The sequence below is a fragment of the Salvelinus alpinus genome, chromosome 3 (genome assembly GCF_045679555.1).
Source record: "Salvelinus alpinus chromosome 3, SLU_Salpinus.1, whole genome shotgun sequence".
In the NCBI taxonomy this organism is placed as follows: Eukaryota; Metazoa; Chordata; class Actinopteri; order Salmoniformes; family Salmonidae; genus Salvelinus; species Salvelinus alpinus.
In genome coordinates, this window is record NC_092088.1 from 60,053,424 (window position 1) to 60,069,659 (window position 16,236).

The window sequence follows — 16,236 nt, forward strand, 5'->3', positions numbered from 1 at the left end:
AACACAATCTAAACGTGTGGTCTAAATAATATTTTTCACTTATCACAGACTCCTGATAACTTAGTTTGATAGAATTATAGTTATAGGCCCCATAGTCAGGCCAGGTATGGTTAGTCACATGACTAGTCTTTACAAATCTCACAGGGTAGAATAAATGTCAAAGGGCTATCATTGTTTTGGAAGCCTGTTTGATCCTGTTTGATAACCTAACCTGGGGGTAAGTCATTGTCCTGACCCAAACACTGGAGTCTTTGAGTTGAATGATACTAGGGCTACTGAGGCTAATTATTCAGGTCCTCTCAGACCAGTAGGAGACAAAGCGTTGTTTCAGTGTTATAAGTTTGGAGTTGATTCAGTGGGCCAGGGAACAAACACAGTCTGTCTTTCTCAGAAACAGGCCGTTGTTTGAAACATTTTTCATCTAAAAAAAGATGAGTTCACAAGCCATGGCTGTATTCTCTAGAGTCTAGTAGTCTAACCCTCCGTGCTGTCTTTGTCTTTTCCATTTGAAGATAAAGAAGTTGATTTTAAGGTTTACTTGTGGATGGAAGGGTTTACATGCTTGATTTTTGAGAGGTAGTTGTTCTTACACAGGTTTGAATGGAGACACAGAGGACATATCCTTCTTTATGAAATACACAACCCAACAGTATCCATGGACTAATGGACAAACATTGCTAGTTCACTTTCACATGCCCATATACAATCCATCCACTTCTTTATCTCTGAAATGCTGTGGCATGAGAGAACGAATAGGCTTCTGTTATTTCTGGACGGGAGTGTTTTTGACAGGCTGTCAGGTGAAGGACTGACCTCCCTTTCTCTCTCTCTCTCTCTCTCTCTCTCTCTCTCTCTCTCTCTCTCTCTCTCTCTCTCTCTCTCTCTCTCTCTCATACACAGCAGTGACTTATCTTCATTGTTCAGAACATTTTCTAAAACCTTTTAATGGTGAAGTCTCTCTCTCTCAATACTTTTTCATCAGGGAGAGACAGAGCGGGGAGAATGGTATCTGCATTCGTGAAAGGGTATCACACCTAAGGGAACTCTCAATAATTCTTTCTGTTGGGATCATTGAAATTACATCTTGGCATCTTTCCACAAAATACAGTAGCCCTTTCCTGCAGTAAAATGACCAAGTGGCCTCATGGGTGGAATGTTAAAAAATTAATTAATACAAATTATTTTTTTAAAGCTGCTGAAAATCTGGTGTTTCTATGTCGCACTATTTTGTTATTTCAGTCTTCTGTGATGTAATATTGGGATGTAAACTCAAAATAGAATACATGTGAACTCTATATCTGACATGGTACAGGTGTCTTCTTTTTTTAAGCCCATAACGTGTGTGAGGTGTATACTTTAGTTTCAAAGTAGATTTGTTTAAAACTACCAAGAAACACTCTGCGTGACCCTGATTTAGCCCACTGCAGTATCAGGTTAAATTACATTTACATGAGGTTAAGTAGACATTAAATGCATAGGCGGCTGGTGGCACCCTTAACTGGGAAGAACGGCTCATAGTAATGGCTGAAACGGTGTTAATGGAATGGTATCAAACACAGTTTCCAAGTGCTTGATACCATTTATTTCACTCGATTCCAGCCATTATTATGAACCATCCTCCCCTCACCAGCCTCCTGTGTTTAAATGACAAGATTTATTATGACCTTGTCAGAAAGGCATGTCCTTAGTTCCTGGATTGTAGCCTACAATGCCAGCCCATAGCTGATGCAATGTTTCCTTTGCATTTAACGCCAACTCATTCATCACACTGATTAACGGCTGCTCCATGATTTCATGACATCACACCCACACCCTCAGTGACAACGTGACAATGAACAGCCAAAGTTTGACATTACACCAGACTGTCAGGTCTGTAACGGATGCTTGTGATAGAGGTTGCGTCCCAAATAGCCCACGATTCCCAACACAGTGCACTACTTAAGAAGTGCACTACATAGGTAGTAGGGTGCCATTTGGGACAGACTTTACCGTCCAGAAAAAACATGAGCTCAGATTTGCTGGACTAGCTGAGTCACAGGCTGTCGTAGACATTATGTCCCTGACCTCAGTGTCCATATATAGACTCAAAGGTCTGAAATAGGTATGAAGGAAGTGATGATTGAACTTTAAAGTTAACAGTGTGTATATGCGACGCATGCAGTGAGTCACCATCACAATCCTGAAAATGTGTATTTTGGAATTACGCTGTTGTGGCAAAAAATATATATTTTTTAGCTTATATGTGAGGTTGATAGGGTGAAATGTGAGGTTCAAAACTTTCACAAGTCACTCAAATAGTTCTGCCGCATGTCTTGTTCATTTCAATGCAATTGACCCGCAAACAGTTACACTGTAAATGCCAAGTATGTGCCTATACTGTAATAGCACTGTTTCTGGTCTAAAGTTGTACTTTTTTTTTTGCTGTGAAGAACTTTGGTCCCAAATAGTATTTTATAAGAGTGACTTAAGTGTTTTTGTAGTGACATTGTTAGTGACATTGTTGTTCTTGTAGTGTGAGTGAGGAGGGCAGTTTGTAGAGGTATAAAATACTCTTGTATTTGAGGAGACACAGAACACTCCTGTGTGGTCAGAGTGAGCTTTGTGCAACAGAGTGTGTGTGTGCATTCATTAATGTAGGAACTGGTTGAGCTGTGTCCCACACACAATAACCCAATGTTGGTCCAAAAATAGGTGTGTCACACATACGTTGCATGTCTCTAAAGATGAGTCCTAAAAAGGCACCCTATTCACTACACTAGCGCACTACTTTTGACCAGAGCCCTTATGGGCCTGGCCCTTGGGATGCAGCCCAACTCTCTAAGGTCGGTTACAAATGCAGCCATTTAGAATGAAGAGCTTTAAGAGCTTTAAGAGCCTGCTGAGGTCACAGCATCCTAAATCTCTTCTATCCTCCTCTCAGACGGGTGTTAGTTGTCTAAATATTGTTTTATTCCCAGTTCATGCACTGGAATGTGAAGGAGCTAGCTAGAGCATATGGAAGCAGTTTGCTAAAAATAAAGTCTGAATTGGGGATAGTTTGACAGGAATTTGGGTCGAAAGGATCTCTCTGCTCTCTCTGTCTGTTCTGCTCGGTCCATTTTAAGACTGACAGATAGGGCTCCTCCATAATTAACTTGAAGCGGTCAGGAGGATAAGACATTAATTTCAATTTGAAAGATAATGGCTGCTTCCCAAATGGCACCCTGTTTCTTATATGGGTGATTCTACAGAAGTGGTGCAAATTGCAGTCCCTAAAAAACGATTATAAAGTTTTTACCTAAGCCTTAAGCAACGGAAGGGTAGTAACAGGATAATTATTAAGGGAGCTTAAGGTAGCATATTATCCTGATTAAAAAACAAATACCATCCTTGGCTCTCGCAAATGTGCATGCGCACACTCACACACACATACGTGAACACACACACACACGCACACACACACAAACACACACACTGAGTATACAAAATATTAATAACTCTTTCCATGACATACAGTGAATTCAGACCCTTTGACTTTGTCCACATTTTGTTAATTTACAACCATATTCTAATATTGATTAAATTTATAATTTTCCTCATCAATCTACACAGAATAACCCATTATGACAAAGGTAAAACAGATTTTTTATTTTTATTTTGCAAATGTATTAAAAATACAAATTTGAAATGTGACATTAACACAGTCTGTGGTCCTGAGCCCTCTGGAACAGGTTTTCATCAAGGATCTCTCTGACTTTGCTCCGTTCATCTTTCTCTCGATCCTGACTAGTCTCCCAGTCCATGCAGTTGAAAACTATCCCTACAGCATGATGCTGCCTCCACCATGTTTCACCGTAGGGATGGTGCCAAGTTTCCTCCAGAAGTTACACTTGCCATTCAGGCCAAAGAGTTCGATTTTGATTTCATCAGACCAGAGAATCTTGTTTTTCACGGTCTGAGAGTCCTTTAGGTGCCTTTTGGCAAACTCCAAGCGGGCTGTCATGTGCCTTTTACTGAGGAGTGGCTTCTGTCTGGCCACTCTACCATAAGGCCTGATTGGTGGAGTTCTTGGACACCTCCCTGACCAAGGCCCTTCTCCCCCGATTGCTCAGTTTGGCTGGGCAGCCAGCTCTAAGAAGAGTCTTGGTGGTTCCAAACTTCTTCCATTTAAGAATGATGGAGGCCATTGTGTTCTTGGGGACCTTCAATGCTGCAGAAATGTTTTGTTACCCTTCCCCAGATCTGTGCCTCGACACAATCCTGTCTCTGAGCTTTACGGCAATTCCTTCGACATCTTGGCTTGGTTTTTGCTCTGACATGTGCTGTCAACTGTGGGACATTATATAGACAGGTGTGTGCCTTTCCAAATCATGTCCAATCAATTGAATTTACCACAGGTGGACTCCAATCAAGTTGTAGAAACATCTCAAGGATGATCAATGGAAACAGGATGCACCTGGGCTTAATTTCGAGCCTCATAGTAAAAGGTCTGAATAGTTATGCACATACAGTGGGGAGAACAAGTATTTGATACACTGCCGATTTTGCAGGTTTTCCTACTTACAAAGCATGTAGAGGTCTGTCATTTTTATCATAGGTACACTTCAACTGTGAGAGACGGAATCTAAAACAAAAATCCAGAAAATCACATTGTATGATTTTTAAATAATTAATTTGCATTTTATTGCATGACATAAGTATTTGATCACCTACCAACCAGTAAGAATTCCGGCTCTCACAGACCTGTTAGTTTTTCTTTAAGAAGCCCTCCTGTTCTCCACTCATTACCTGTATTAACTGCACCTGTTTGAACTCGTTACCTGTATAAAAGACACCTGTCCACACACTCAATCAAACAGATTCCAACCTCTCCACAATGGCCAAGACCAGAGAGCTGTGTAAGGACATCAGGGATAAAATTGTAGACCTGCACAAGGCTGGGATGGGCTACAGGACAATAGGCAAGCAGCTTGGTGAGAAGGAAACAACTGTTGGCGCAATTATTAGAAAATGGAAGAAGTTCAAGATGACGGTCAATCACCCTCGGTCTGGGGCTCCATGCAAGATTTCACCTCGTGGGGCATCAATGATCATGAGGAAGGTAAGGGATCAGCCCAGAACTACACGGCAGGACCTGGTCAATGACCTGAAGAGAGCTGGGACCACAGTCTCAAAGAAAACCATTAGTAACACACTACGCCGTCATGGATTAAAATCCTGCAGCGCACGCAAGGTCCCCCTGCTTAAGCCAGTGCATGTCCAGGCCCGTCTGAAGTTTGCCAATGACCATCTGGATGATCCAGAGGAGGAATGGGAGAAGGTCATGTGGTCTGATGAGACAAAAATAGAGCTTTTTGGTCTAACTCCACTCGCCGTGTTTGGAGGAAGAAGAAGTATGAGTACAACCCCAAGAACACCATCCCAACCGTGAAGCATGGAGGTGGAAACATCATTCTTTGGGGATGCTTTTCTGCAAAGGGGACAGGACGACTGCACCGTATTGAGGGGAGGATGGATGGGGCCATGTATCGCGAGATCTTGGCCAACAACCTCCTTCCCTCAGTAAGAGCATTGAAGATGGGTCGTGGCTGGGTCTTCCAGCATGACAACGACACGAAGCACACAGCCATGGCAACTAAGGAGTGGCTCCGTAAGAAGCATCTCAAGGTCCTGGAGTGGCCTAGCCAGTCTCCAGACCTGAACCCAATAGAAAATCTTTGGAGGGAGCTGAAAGTCCGTATTGCCCAGCGACAGCCCCGAAACCTGAAGGATCTGGAGAAGATCTGTAGGGAGGAGTGGGCCAAAATCCCTGCTGCAGTGTGTGCAAACCTAGTCAAGAACTACAGGAAACGTATGATCTCTGTAATTGCAAACAAAGGTTTCTGTACCAAATATTAAGTTCTGCTTTTCTGATGTATCAAATACTTATGTCATGCAATAAAATGCAAATTAATTACTTAAAAATCATACAATGTGATTTTCTGGATTTTTGTTTTAGATTCCGTCTCTCATAGTTGAAGTGTACCTATGATAAAAATTACAGACCTCTACATGCTTTGTAAGTAGGAAAACCTGCAAAATCGGCAGTGTATCAAATACTTGTTCTCCCCACTGTATATATTTTTTTATACATTATACATTTATACATACAAAAAATGCAAAAAAATAATTGCATCCGTTTTAGAATAAAGCTGTAACGTAACAAAATGTGGAAAAAGGAAGGGGTCTGAATACTTTCCGAATGCACTGTAGACTGATCTGGTGAATCCAGGGAAAGCTATGATCCCTTATTGATGTCACTTGTTACATCCACTTCAATCAGTGTAGGTGAAGGGGAGGAACGGGTTAAATAATTATTTTTAATTCATGAGACATGGATTGTGTATATGTGCCATTTAGAGGGTAAATGGGCAAGACAAAGGGCCTTTGAATGGGGTATGGTAGTACAGTAGGTGCCAGGCACACCGTTTTTTGTCAAGAACGGCAACGCTGCTGGGTTTTTAATGCTCAAAAGTTTCCCTTGTGTATCAAAAACGGTCTACCACCCAAAGGACATCCAGCCAACTGTGGGAAGCATTGAAGTCAACATAGGCCAGCATCTTTGTGGAACGCTTTCGACACCTTGTAGAGTCCATGCCCTGACGAATTGAGTCTGTTCTGAGGGCAAAAGGGGTTGTAACTCAATATTAGGAAGGTGTTCCTAATGTTTTGTACACTCAGTGTATGTCTAGTTATTATGTTGCACCACTTTTGTAGAATGACCCTATTTATTTATTTTTTTATTTTATTTTACCGTTATTTTACCAGGTAAGTTGACTGAGAACACGTTCTCATTTGCAGCAACGACCTGGGGAATAGTTACAGGGGAGAGGAGGGGGATGAATGAGCCAATTGTAAACTGGGGATTATTAGGTGACCGTGATGGTTGAGGGCCAGATTGGGAATTTAGCCAGGACACCGGGGTTAACACCCCTACTCTTACGATAAGTGCCATGGGATCTTTAATGACCTCAGAGAGTCAGGACACCCGTTTAACATCCCATCCGAAAGACGGCACCCTACACAGAGCAGTGTCCCCAATCACTGCCCTGGGGCATTGGGATCTTTGTTTAGACCAGAGGAAAGAGTGCCTCCTACTGGCCCTCCAACACCACTTCCAGCAGCACCTGGTCTCCCATCCAGGGACTGACCAGGACCAACCCTGCTTAGCTTCAGAAGCAAGCCAGCAGTGGTATGGGCACTGGTCAAAAGTAGTGCACTACAAAATGAGTATGGTGCCATTTGTGATGAAGCCAGTGACCAGTCAGCAGTCACACTCCTGAAATATAACCTCTGTCTGATTGGTTTAAACCCTAATGCTTTATACTGACACTGACTGACTGTAATGTTCCATTTCAGTGAATTGTCAAATGTTTCAGTAGTTTCAGCTTCAATAAACGGTTTATTTCAGTAATAAGTAGAACTGTTTCAGTAAATAGTTATAACGGAAGTTGCACTAAACCTGCAGATTGTTTGGAGGGGACTTCCTGTGTTTTTAGTTTTTCTTAATGACCAATATTCAGCTATTTATTATGATAATAGATTATTTGTTAATATTAGACATTGTCTGTCTTCCAGCATGATGGGTTGCCCTACTGTCACAAACCATGCTACGGAACTCTCTTCGGACCCAAAGGTAAGAGGTTACTGTTAAAAAAGCATAATCGCAGGTGTGCAGAAGAATGGCTATAGCTTGAATTCAGTAAGACCAATAATAGGATAGGATAAACTTAATTGGCTTTTTTTCACTTACGAAAAATGTATCAACCCATACGAAAATGTCCATTAATTATAATTCACCTAATATATAATTCACATTTCCTGTTGCTGCAGGATTATTTTCCTGCTGTAGCAAACTTGTTCAAATTTAGATCCTACATCTGTACTTTACACACTCCACACACACGTACACACTCACACATGCACACAAACACACAGACACAACACATTCAGTAGCACAAATGTACTAATTTCCTCACTCACATAAACAGCCATAAAAGTACTTGATTGATTAAGAAAACAATGTTAAAAACATTATAATATTTCATCACCCCTATACTATACCGGATGCTATACGGTCATACAAGGCATTTCCTTTCCCATGAATCAAAGTGCAAGACGTCCTCAGTGTGCTGTGTGGGGACCAGATGGATATTTATATATCTATAATGACCTCCTGACCTGGTGTTATACCGCCTGGCCAGTGGGGCCTCATTTCTTAAAGTTGCTTCAATTGAAAAGTTTGAAAGTTGCATAAAAAGTAGGCCTCGTTTCAAAGTTGCTTAAATCTGTGACAACATTTTGAAGCACACCAAAATCCTATGATTTGTGTGTGCCATTAAATAAGTAGATTCTGAATTTTGGTGTACACGTCACATAGGCTTACACACTTAGCAATTATGGATTTTAAGTATTCACTAGTTTCACCTGGAAGAAATACATACACATTTGGGTTTGTGAGTGCATGAATGAACTCTGATATAATCTGAGGTGCTTCCCTTTTAAAAGTGAAAATATTTCTAAAAAAATGTCATATAAGCTCATCATAACATTTTTGTCTGACTAAGCGGGGGTGCATTCAGACATTTGGGTATTTTTCTGGGTAATTATGACATGCTCTGTATCCCAAATGGCACCCTATTCCTTATATAGTGCACAACTTTTGCCCAAATCCCTATGGGTCCTTGCACTAGTAAGAGTTTAATTGGATTATTACCCAATGTGATGCTTTAATCGTTCTCAGGATGACTGGAATGGTGGTTTAGTAGTGTATGAACCCAGGGACAGATTTAATAACTGGAGGAAAGATAGATATAGTCACTAGTGAAAGTCTACACACCCTTTGCACAGTCTTCACATTTTACTGGCTTTAAAATTCAATCTAAAAAATAATTTAATTTGATTTTGTTCCTACCAATCATCACAACCTACTTCACATTGTCAAGGTGAAAGAAAAATTATAGAACATTTTCCTAATAAAAATAAATGAACATGTCTTCATTAGGTATGCTTTTACACCCAAGTTAGTACTCAATAGAAGCACCTTTGGAAGCAATTAGAGCTGTGAACATTTATGTTTATGTTTATGTTTATTTATGTTAATTGTTTTTGTCAACATTGCTCAAGCTCAGTCAATTTGTTGGGAATCATTAATGGACAGCAATATTCAAAGAAGGAAGCCCATGTTAAAAAAATCATCTGCAAATCATCAATTATGTTTGCAATAAGCCTGTTAAGCAATACTGCAAGACAACACAGCAAATAAATACACTTTTTGGCCTAAATAGAAAATTACAGGTTTGGATCAAATACAACACAACACAACACAGGAGCAACCCTCTGTATTTTCAAGTATTGTGATGGCAGCATCATTTTATGGGTGTGCTTGTCACCAGTATGGACGGGGGAGTTTGTCAAGATCAAAATAAACATGAAAGAAGCAAAGCCCAGGTAAAAAGTTAGAGGAAAACCCACCTCAGTCTTTTGAAAACCTAACCCTGGGATAAAGTTTTATTTTCCAGAAGGACAATTACACATACAGTGGGGAGAACAAGTATTTGATACACTGCCGATTTTGCAGGTTTTCCTACTTACAAAGCATGTAGAGGTCTGTAATTTTTATCATAGGTACACTTCAACTGTGAGAGACGGAATTTAAAACAAAAATCCAGAAAATCACATTGTATGATTTTTAAGTAATTAATTCGCATTTTATTGCATGACATAAGTATTTGATCACCTACCAACCAGTAAGAATTCCGGCTCTCACAGACCTGTTAGTTTTTCTTTAAGAAGCCCTCCTGTTCTCCACTCATTACCTGTATTAACTGCACCTGTTTGAACTCGTTACCTGTATAAAAGACACCTGTCCACCCACTCAATCAAACAGACTCCAACCTCTCCACAATGGCCAAGACCAGAGAGCTGTGTAAGGACATCAGGGATAAAATTGTAGACCTGCACAAGGCTGGGATGGGCTACAGGACAATAGGTAAGCAGCTTGGTGAGAAGGCAACAACTGTTGGCGCAATTATTAGAAAATGGAAGAAGTTCAAGATGACGGTCAATCACCCTCGGTCTGGGGCTCCATGCAAGATCTCACCTCGTGGGGCATCAATGATCATGAGGAAGGTGAGGGATCAGCCCAGAACTACACGGCAGGACCTGGTTAATGACCTGAAGAGAGCTGGGACCACAGTCTCAAAGAAAACCATTAGTAACACACTACGCCGTCATGGATTAAAATCCTGCAGCGCACGCAAGGTCCCCCTGCTCAAGCCAGCGCATGTCCAGGCCCGTCTGAAGTTTGCCAATGACCATCTGGATGATCCAGAGGAGGAATTGGAGAAGGTCATGTGGTCTGATGAGACAAAAATAGAGCTTTTTGGTCTAAACTCCACTCGCCGTGTTTGGAGGAAGAAGAAGGATTAGTACAACCCCAAGAACACCATCCTAACCGTGAAGCTTGGAGGTGGAAACATCATTCTTTGGGGATGCTTTTCTGCAAAGGGGACAGGATGACTGCACCGTATTGAGGGGAGGATGGATGGGGCCATGCATCGCGAGATCTTGGCCAACAACCTCCTTCCCTCAGTAAGAGCATTGAAGATAGGTCGTGGCTGGGTCTTCCAGCATGACAACGACCCGAAACACACAGCCAGGGCAACTAAGGAGTGGCTCCGTAAGAAGCATCTCAAGGTCCTAGAGTGGCCTAGCCAGTCTCCAGACCTGAACCCAATAGAAAATCTTTGGAGGGAGCTGAAAGTCCGTATTGCCCAGCGACAGCCCCGAAACCTGAAGGATCTGGAGAAGGTCTGTATGGAGGAGTGGGCCAAAATCCCTGCTGCAGTGTGTGCAAACCTGGTCAAGAACTACAGGAAACGTATGATCTCTGTAATTGCAAACAAAGGTTTCTGTACCAAATATTAAGTTCTGCTTTTCTGATGTATCAAATACTTATGTCATGCAATAAAATGCAAATTAATTACTTAAAAATCATACAATGTGATTTTCTGGATTTTTGTTTTAGATTCCGTCTCTCACAGTTGACGTGTACCTGTGATAAAAATTACAGACCTCTACATGCTTTGTAAGTAGGAAAACCTGCAAAATCGGCAGTGTATCAAATACTTGTTCTCCCCACTGTATATTAATGCCAAAGACACACCAGAATGGTTTTTAAGAGGTGTTGCATGTTCCTGAGTTGTCCAGTCTCAGGCCTGACTTAAATTTGCTTGGGACAAGGTTTGAATATTGCTGTCCGTCAATGATTCCCAACCAAATGTACTGAGCTTGAGCAATTTTGACAAAAACAATAGATATACAGTGTATGTTTCCCTAACCTAATTTGGTAGAAAATTATTTTAAATTATTCACAGCTGTAATGGCTGCCAAAGCTGCTTCCACCAAGTATTTACTCTGGGGTGTGAAGATATATGCAATCCAGATATCTTCATTTAAAAAAAAAAAAAATCACTTTAAAAATGGGGAGTAGGTTGTGTAAATCGTTAGGAAAAATATCAAATTGAATCGCTTTTCAGAATTTTTTTAAAGGCAGCAAAATGTATAGACTGTGCAAAGCGTGTGTAGACTTTCACTAGGCACTGTATCTGCAAACTGTTGAAAGCTCCCGCAGTTTATTGAGTGTAATGTTTCGAACCAAAGGTCTAAGTCACTTTCGAAAAACTGACAAGAGTTATCACTTTATATTATTATGCCTGCTTATCATATGATTGTTGTGGGGCTGCCACAACACATGGATGGGAAGTATAATTTCCTAGATGGCACCTGGGTTCTATCAGTTTGGGGGCCAATACATAGGTGAGGGTCATTAGACTGGGGAAGCTAAATGTAATGACGGTTACTCATCTGACAAACTTCAGCGCATATCTATGAAAATTATTTTGACTATCTTTATAGATTATCTATAAAGAATGAGATTACCCTCTAATCATGTGCATTTCAGATGAGTTGACCCAGTACAATCATACAGAAACAAAGAATTTGTCTGGAATGTGTGTGTCTCTGGTGGTTTGGGTAGGATGTGGGTGGGGTTTGATTCTGGTTGTTTGGATAAAGGAACCTCAAACCCAACTGAAAAACAGCAGGCATTTCCCCTTGGCTTCTCCCTCCGCTGCAATTCTGCCTATCGTCTAATGTGGGAGTTATGCAGTAGGACCTCTACTGGGGCTTAAAGCATTTCCTTTTTTAATATAACACACTGACAACCAAATTTCAGTACAGCAGAAGAGTAACCAATGGTTCCATGGGACTAGTTGTAAGACACTGGTACTTTGTTCAAACTCTAGCGCCTCATAATACCACATAATACTATGGCTGCCTAATAACCTCTCCTCCAGGTGTGAACATTGGAGGGGCAGGCTCCTACATCTACGACACTCCTCAACCCGCCTTTGACAGCCCCTCAGAAGGATCTCCCACCACACCATGGACCACCGTGCAGGTCACCCGGAACCAACCCAAAGGTAAGGGACGGTAGCCTGATCCCAGATCTGTTTGCGCTGTTTTGATATCTCCTATGGTCATTGTCACGCCAAACAATACCATAGGCAGACCACACAAACGGATCTGGGGCAAGGCTACAGCGACAGGGGTAGTAATAGTATTATTAAGGGAGTTTAGAGTTAACATATTGTCTTGATGAAAAACAAAATCCCTCCTTAGCTCTCGCCACCTCACACACACAAACATACACTACATGGCCAAAACGATGTGGACAGCTATTAGTGTATTCGGCTATATCAGCCAAACCCGTTGCTGACAGGTGTGTAAAATCGAGCCAACAGCCATGCAATCTCCATAGACAAACATTGGCAGTAGAATGGCTCGTACAGAAGAGCTCAGTGACTTTCAACGTGGCATTGGCATAGGATGCCACCTTTCCAACAAGTCAGTTTGTCAAATTTCTGCCCTGCTAGAGCTGCCCCGGTCAACTGTAAGTGCTGTTACTGTGAAGTTATCAGGTTTCCGGGAAGACCCAAATGCAGTCTGTGTTGAAGAAGTTACAATGTTTATTACAGCAACAGGGGCAGGCAAACAACAGATCAAGGCAGGCAGTGGTCGATAATCCAGAGTGGTGGGGTAATGGTACAGGACGACTGTCACGATCGTCTATGGGTGAGAGAGAGGACCAAGGCGCAGCGTGTGCAAAATACATTCTCTTTTATTTAGAGAAGGGAAAAACACGAAACGAACACTGAATACAAACTAAACAAAACAACAAACGACCGTGAAGCTAACGACGTAAGTGCATAGACAAGCAACAAACGTTCAACATAGACAATTACCCACAAAACCCAACTGCCTATGGCTGCCTTAAATATGGCTCTCAATCAGAGACAATAAACCACAGCTGCCTCTAATTGAGAACCAATCTAGGCAGCCATAGACATACAAACACCTAGACAAGACTCTGACCCATTAAACGTACAAACCCCTAGACAAACAAAACACATACATTCCCCATGTCACACCCTGACCTAACTAAAATAATAATGAAAACAAAGATAACTAAGGCCAGGGTGTGACAACGACAGGCAGGGTCAGGGGCAGGCGGAGTGGTCAGGCAGACGGGCTCAGAGTCGGGACAGGCAAGGATCAAAACCAGGAGGGCGAGAAAAAGAGCGACTGGGGAAAAGCAGGAGCTGAGACAAAACGCTGGTTGACTTGATAAACAAGACAAACTGGCAACAGACAAACAGAGAACACAGGTATAAATACACATGGGATAATGGGGAAGATGATCGACACCTGGAGTGGGGTGGAGACAATCACAAGGACAGGTGAAACAGATCAGGGCGTGACAGAAGTTAAAATGTCTAGGAGCAACAATGGCTCAGTTGCGAAGTGGTAGGCCACACAAGCTCACAGAACAGGACCGCTGAGTGCTGGAGCGCGTAGCAAGCAACACTCACTACTGAGTTCCAAACTGCCTCTGGAAGCAATGTCAGCACAAGATCTGTTCATCGGGACCTTCATGAAATGGATTTCCATGGCCGATCAGCCGCAGACAAGCCTAAGATCACCATGCACAATGCCAAGCGTCGGCTAGAGTGGTGTAAAGCCTGCCGCCATTGGACTCTGGAACAGTGGAAACGCGTTCTCTGGAGTGATGAATCACACTTCACCACCTGGTAGTCCGACGGACAAATATGGGTTTGGCGGTCGCCAGGAGAACGCTACCTGCCCCAATGCATAGTGCCAACTGTAAAGTTTGATGGAGGAGGAATAATGGTCTGGGGCTGTTTTTCATGGTTCGGGCTAGACCCCTTAGTTCCAGTGAAGGGAAATCTTAACGCTACAGCATACAATGACATTCTAGACGATTCTGTGCTTCCAACTTTGTGGCAACAGTTTTGGGAAAGCCCTTTCCTGTTTCGGTATGACAATCCCAAGTGCACAAAGCGAGGTCCATTCAGAAATGGTTTGTCGAGATCGGTGTGGAAGAACTTGACTGGCCTGCACAGAGCCCTGAGCTCAACCCCATTGAACACCTTTGGGATGAATTGAAAAGCCAACTGCGAGCCAGGACTAATCGCTCAAAATCAGTGCCCCGACCTCGCTAATGCTTTTGCGGCTGAATGGAAGTCCCCGCAGCAATGTTCCAACATCTAGTGGAAACCCTTCCCATAAGAGTGGAGGCTATTATAGCAGCAAAGGGGGACCAACTCCATATTAATGCTCATGATTTTGGAATGAGATGTTTGACGAGCAGTTGACCACATACTTTTGGCTATGTAGTGTATAGACACATACACACACAGGAACAAGTCCTTTTTATCAGGGCTGCTCAGATTAACTGGCCTTACCAAGTGCTCCAAGTATGACCTTTAAGGGTTAAATGTGATATAACATAAAGAAAGAGGGTTACACAGACACACACACAAACACACACACAGACACACTTGTAATGATCCTATCTCTGTTCATCACTGGGGAGGAATGAGGAATTTTCGTATAGTGACACTTCACATTTGACAAGGGACTTAGTGTTCTATCGAACATCGACACATTACTTTGAGTTATATAAAAGGCTGACATGTTTCTGATCTTTTAAGATACATATAACCCCCTAAAACATGACCAACAATGAACTTTCAAGTAATTTGCAGTACAACATTCACTGAGTGTACAAAACATGCTCTTTTCATAACATAGACTGACCAGGTGAATCCAGGTGAAAGCTATGATTCCTTATTGATACCACTTCAATCAGTGTCGATGAAAGCGAGGAGACAGGTTAAAGAAGGATTTTTAAGCCTTGAGACAACTGAGACATGGATTGTGTGTGTGTGCCATTCAGAGGGTAAATTGGCAAGACAAAATATTTAAGTGCCTTTGAACAGGGTATGGTAGTAGGTGCCAGGGGCACAGCTTTGAGTGTGTCTGGAACTGCGACGCTGCTGGGTTTTTCACGCTCAACAGTTTCCCGTGTGTATCAAGAATGATCCACCACCCAAAGGACATCCAGCCAACTTGACACAACTGTGAGAAGCATCGGAGTCAACATGGGCCAGAGTCCATGCCCCGACAAATTAAGCCTGTTCTGAGGGCAAATGGGGGTGCAACTCAATATTAAGAAGGTGTTCCTAATGTTTGTATACTCAGTGTATGTCTAACTTTGACAATGGGCTCTATTTTAACCAACCTAACGCAATGGTAAATCTAAGAGCAGGTGGTACAATTATTGGTGCACTTGCTGGCGTTGCCACGAAAGGGCTGGGTTTTGATGAATAACAAGTTATGGGTGAGTCGAGGCTTGGCCCTTCACTGGCTAATCAGAACGTACTCCATGGCGAAATATGTGGTTGCTTCAAGTTGTGTATTTACAATCTTTTATGTATTTCCTTGGAATCAACTCCAAATCCAATGTTAGTCTGTCATTTAAGATTTCTCCCCTCTCTCTCCAGATGAAATCTCGCGTCTTGTGACGGCCGGCCGCCCAACAACCTGCCCGCTTGACCCTATCCCCTCCTCTCTTCTCCAGACCATTTCCGGAGACCTTCTCCCTTACCTCACCTCGCTCATCAACTCATCCTTGACCGCTGGCTACGTCCCTTCCGTCTTCAAGAGAGCGAGAGTTGCACCCCTTCTGAAAAAACCTACACTCGATCCCTCCGATGTCAACAACTACAGACCAGTATCCCTTCTTTCTTTTCTCTCCAAAACTCTTGAACGTGCCGTCCTTGGCCAGCTCTC

General features: G+C 42.4%; 1 protein-coding gene across 1 annotated transcript in view; it reads left to right on the top strand.

Annotated features, from left to right (window-relative positions):
- The window catches only part of LOC139571042 (cysteine-rich protein 3-like), a 30,896-nt gene that overhangs the window by 9,062 nt on the left and 5,598 nt on the right, over positions 1-16,236 (top strand). The window contains exons 3-4 of the mRNA XM_071393524.1: positions 7,597-7,654; positions 12,378-12,503. Of these exons, the coding sequence (XP_071249625.1) occupies positions 7,597-7,654; positions 12,378-12,503 (184 nt within the window). The remainder of the gene's footprint in view (positions 1-7,596; positions 7,655-12,377; positions 12,504-16,236) is intronic.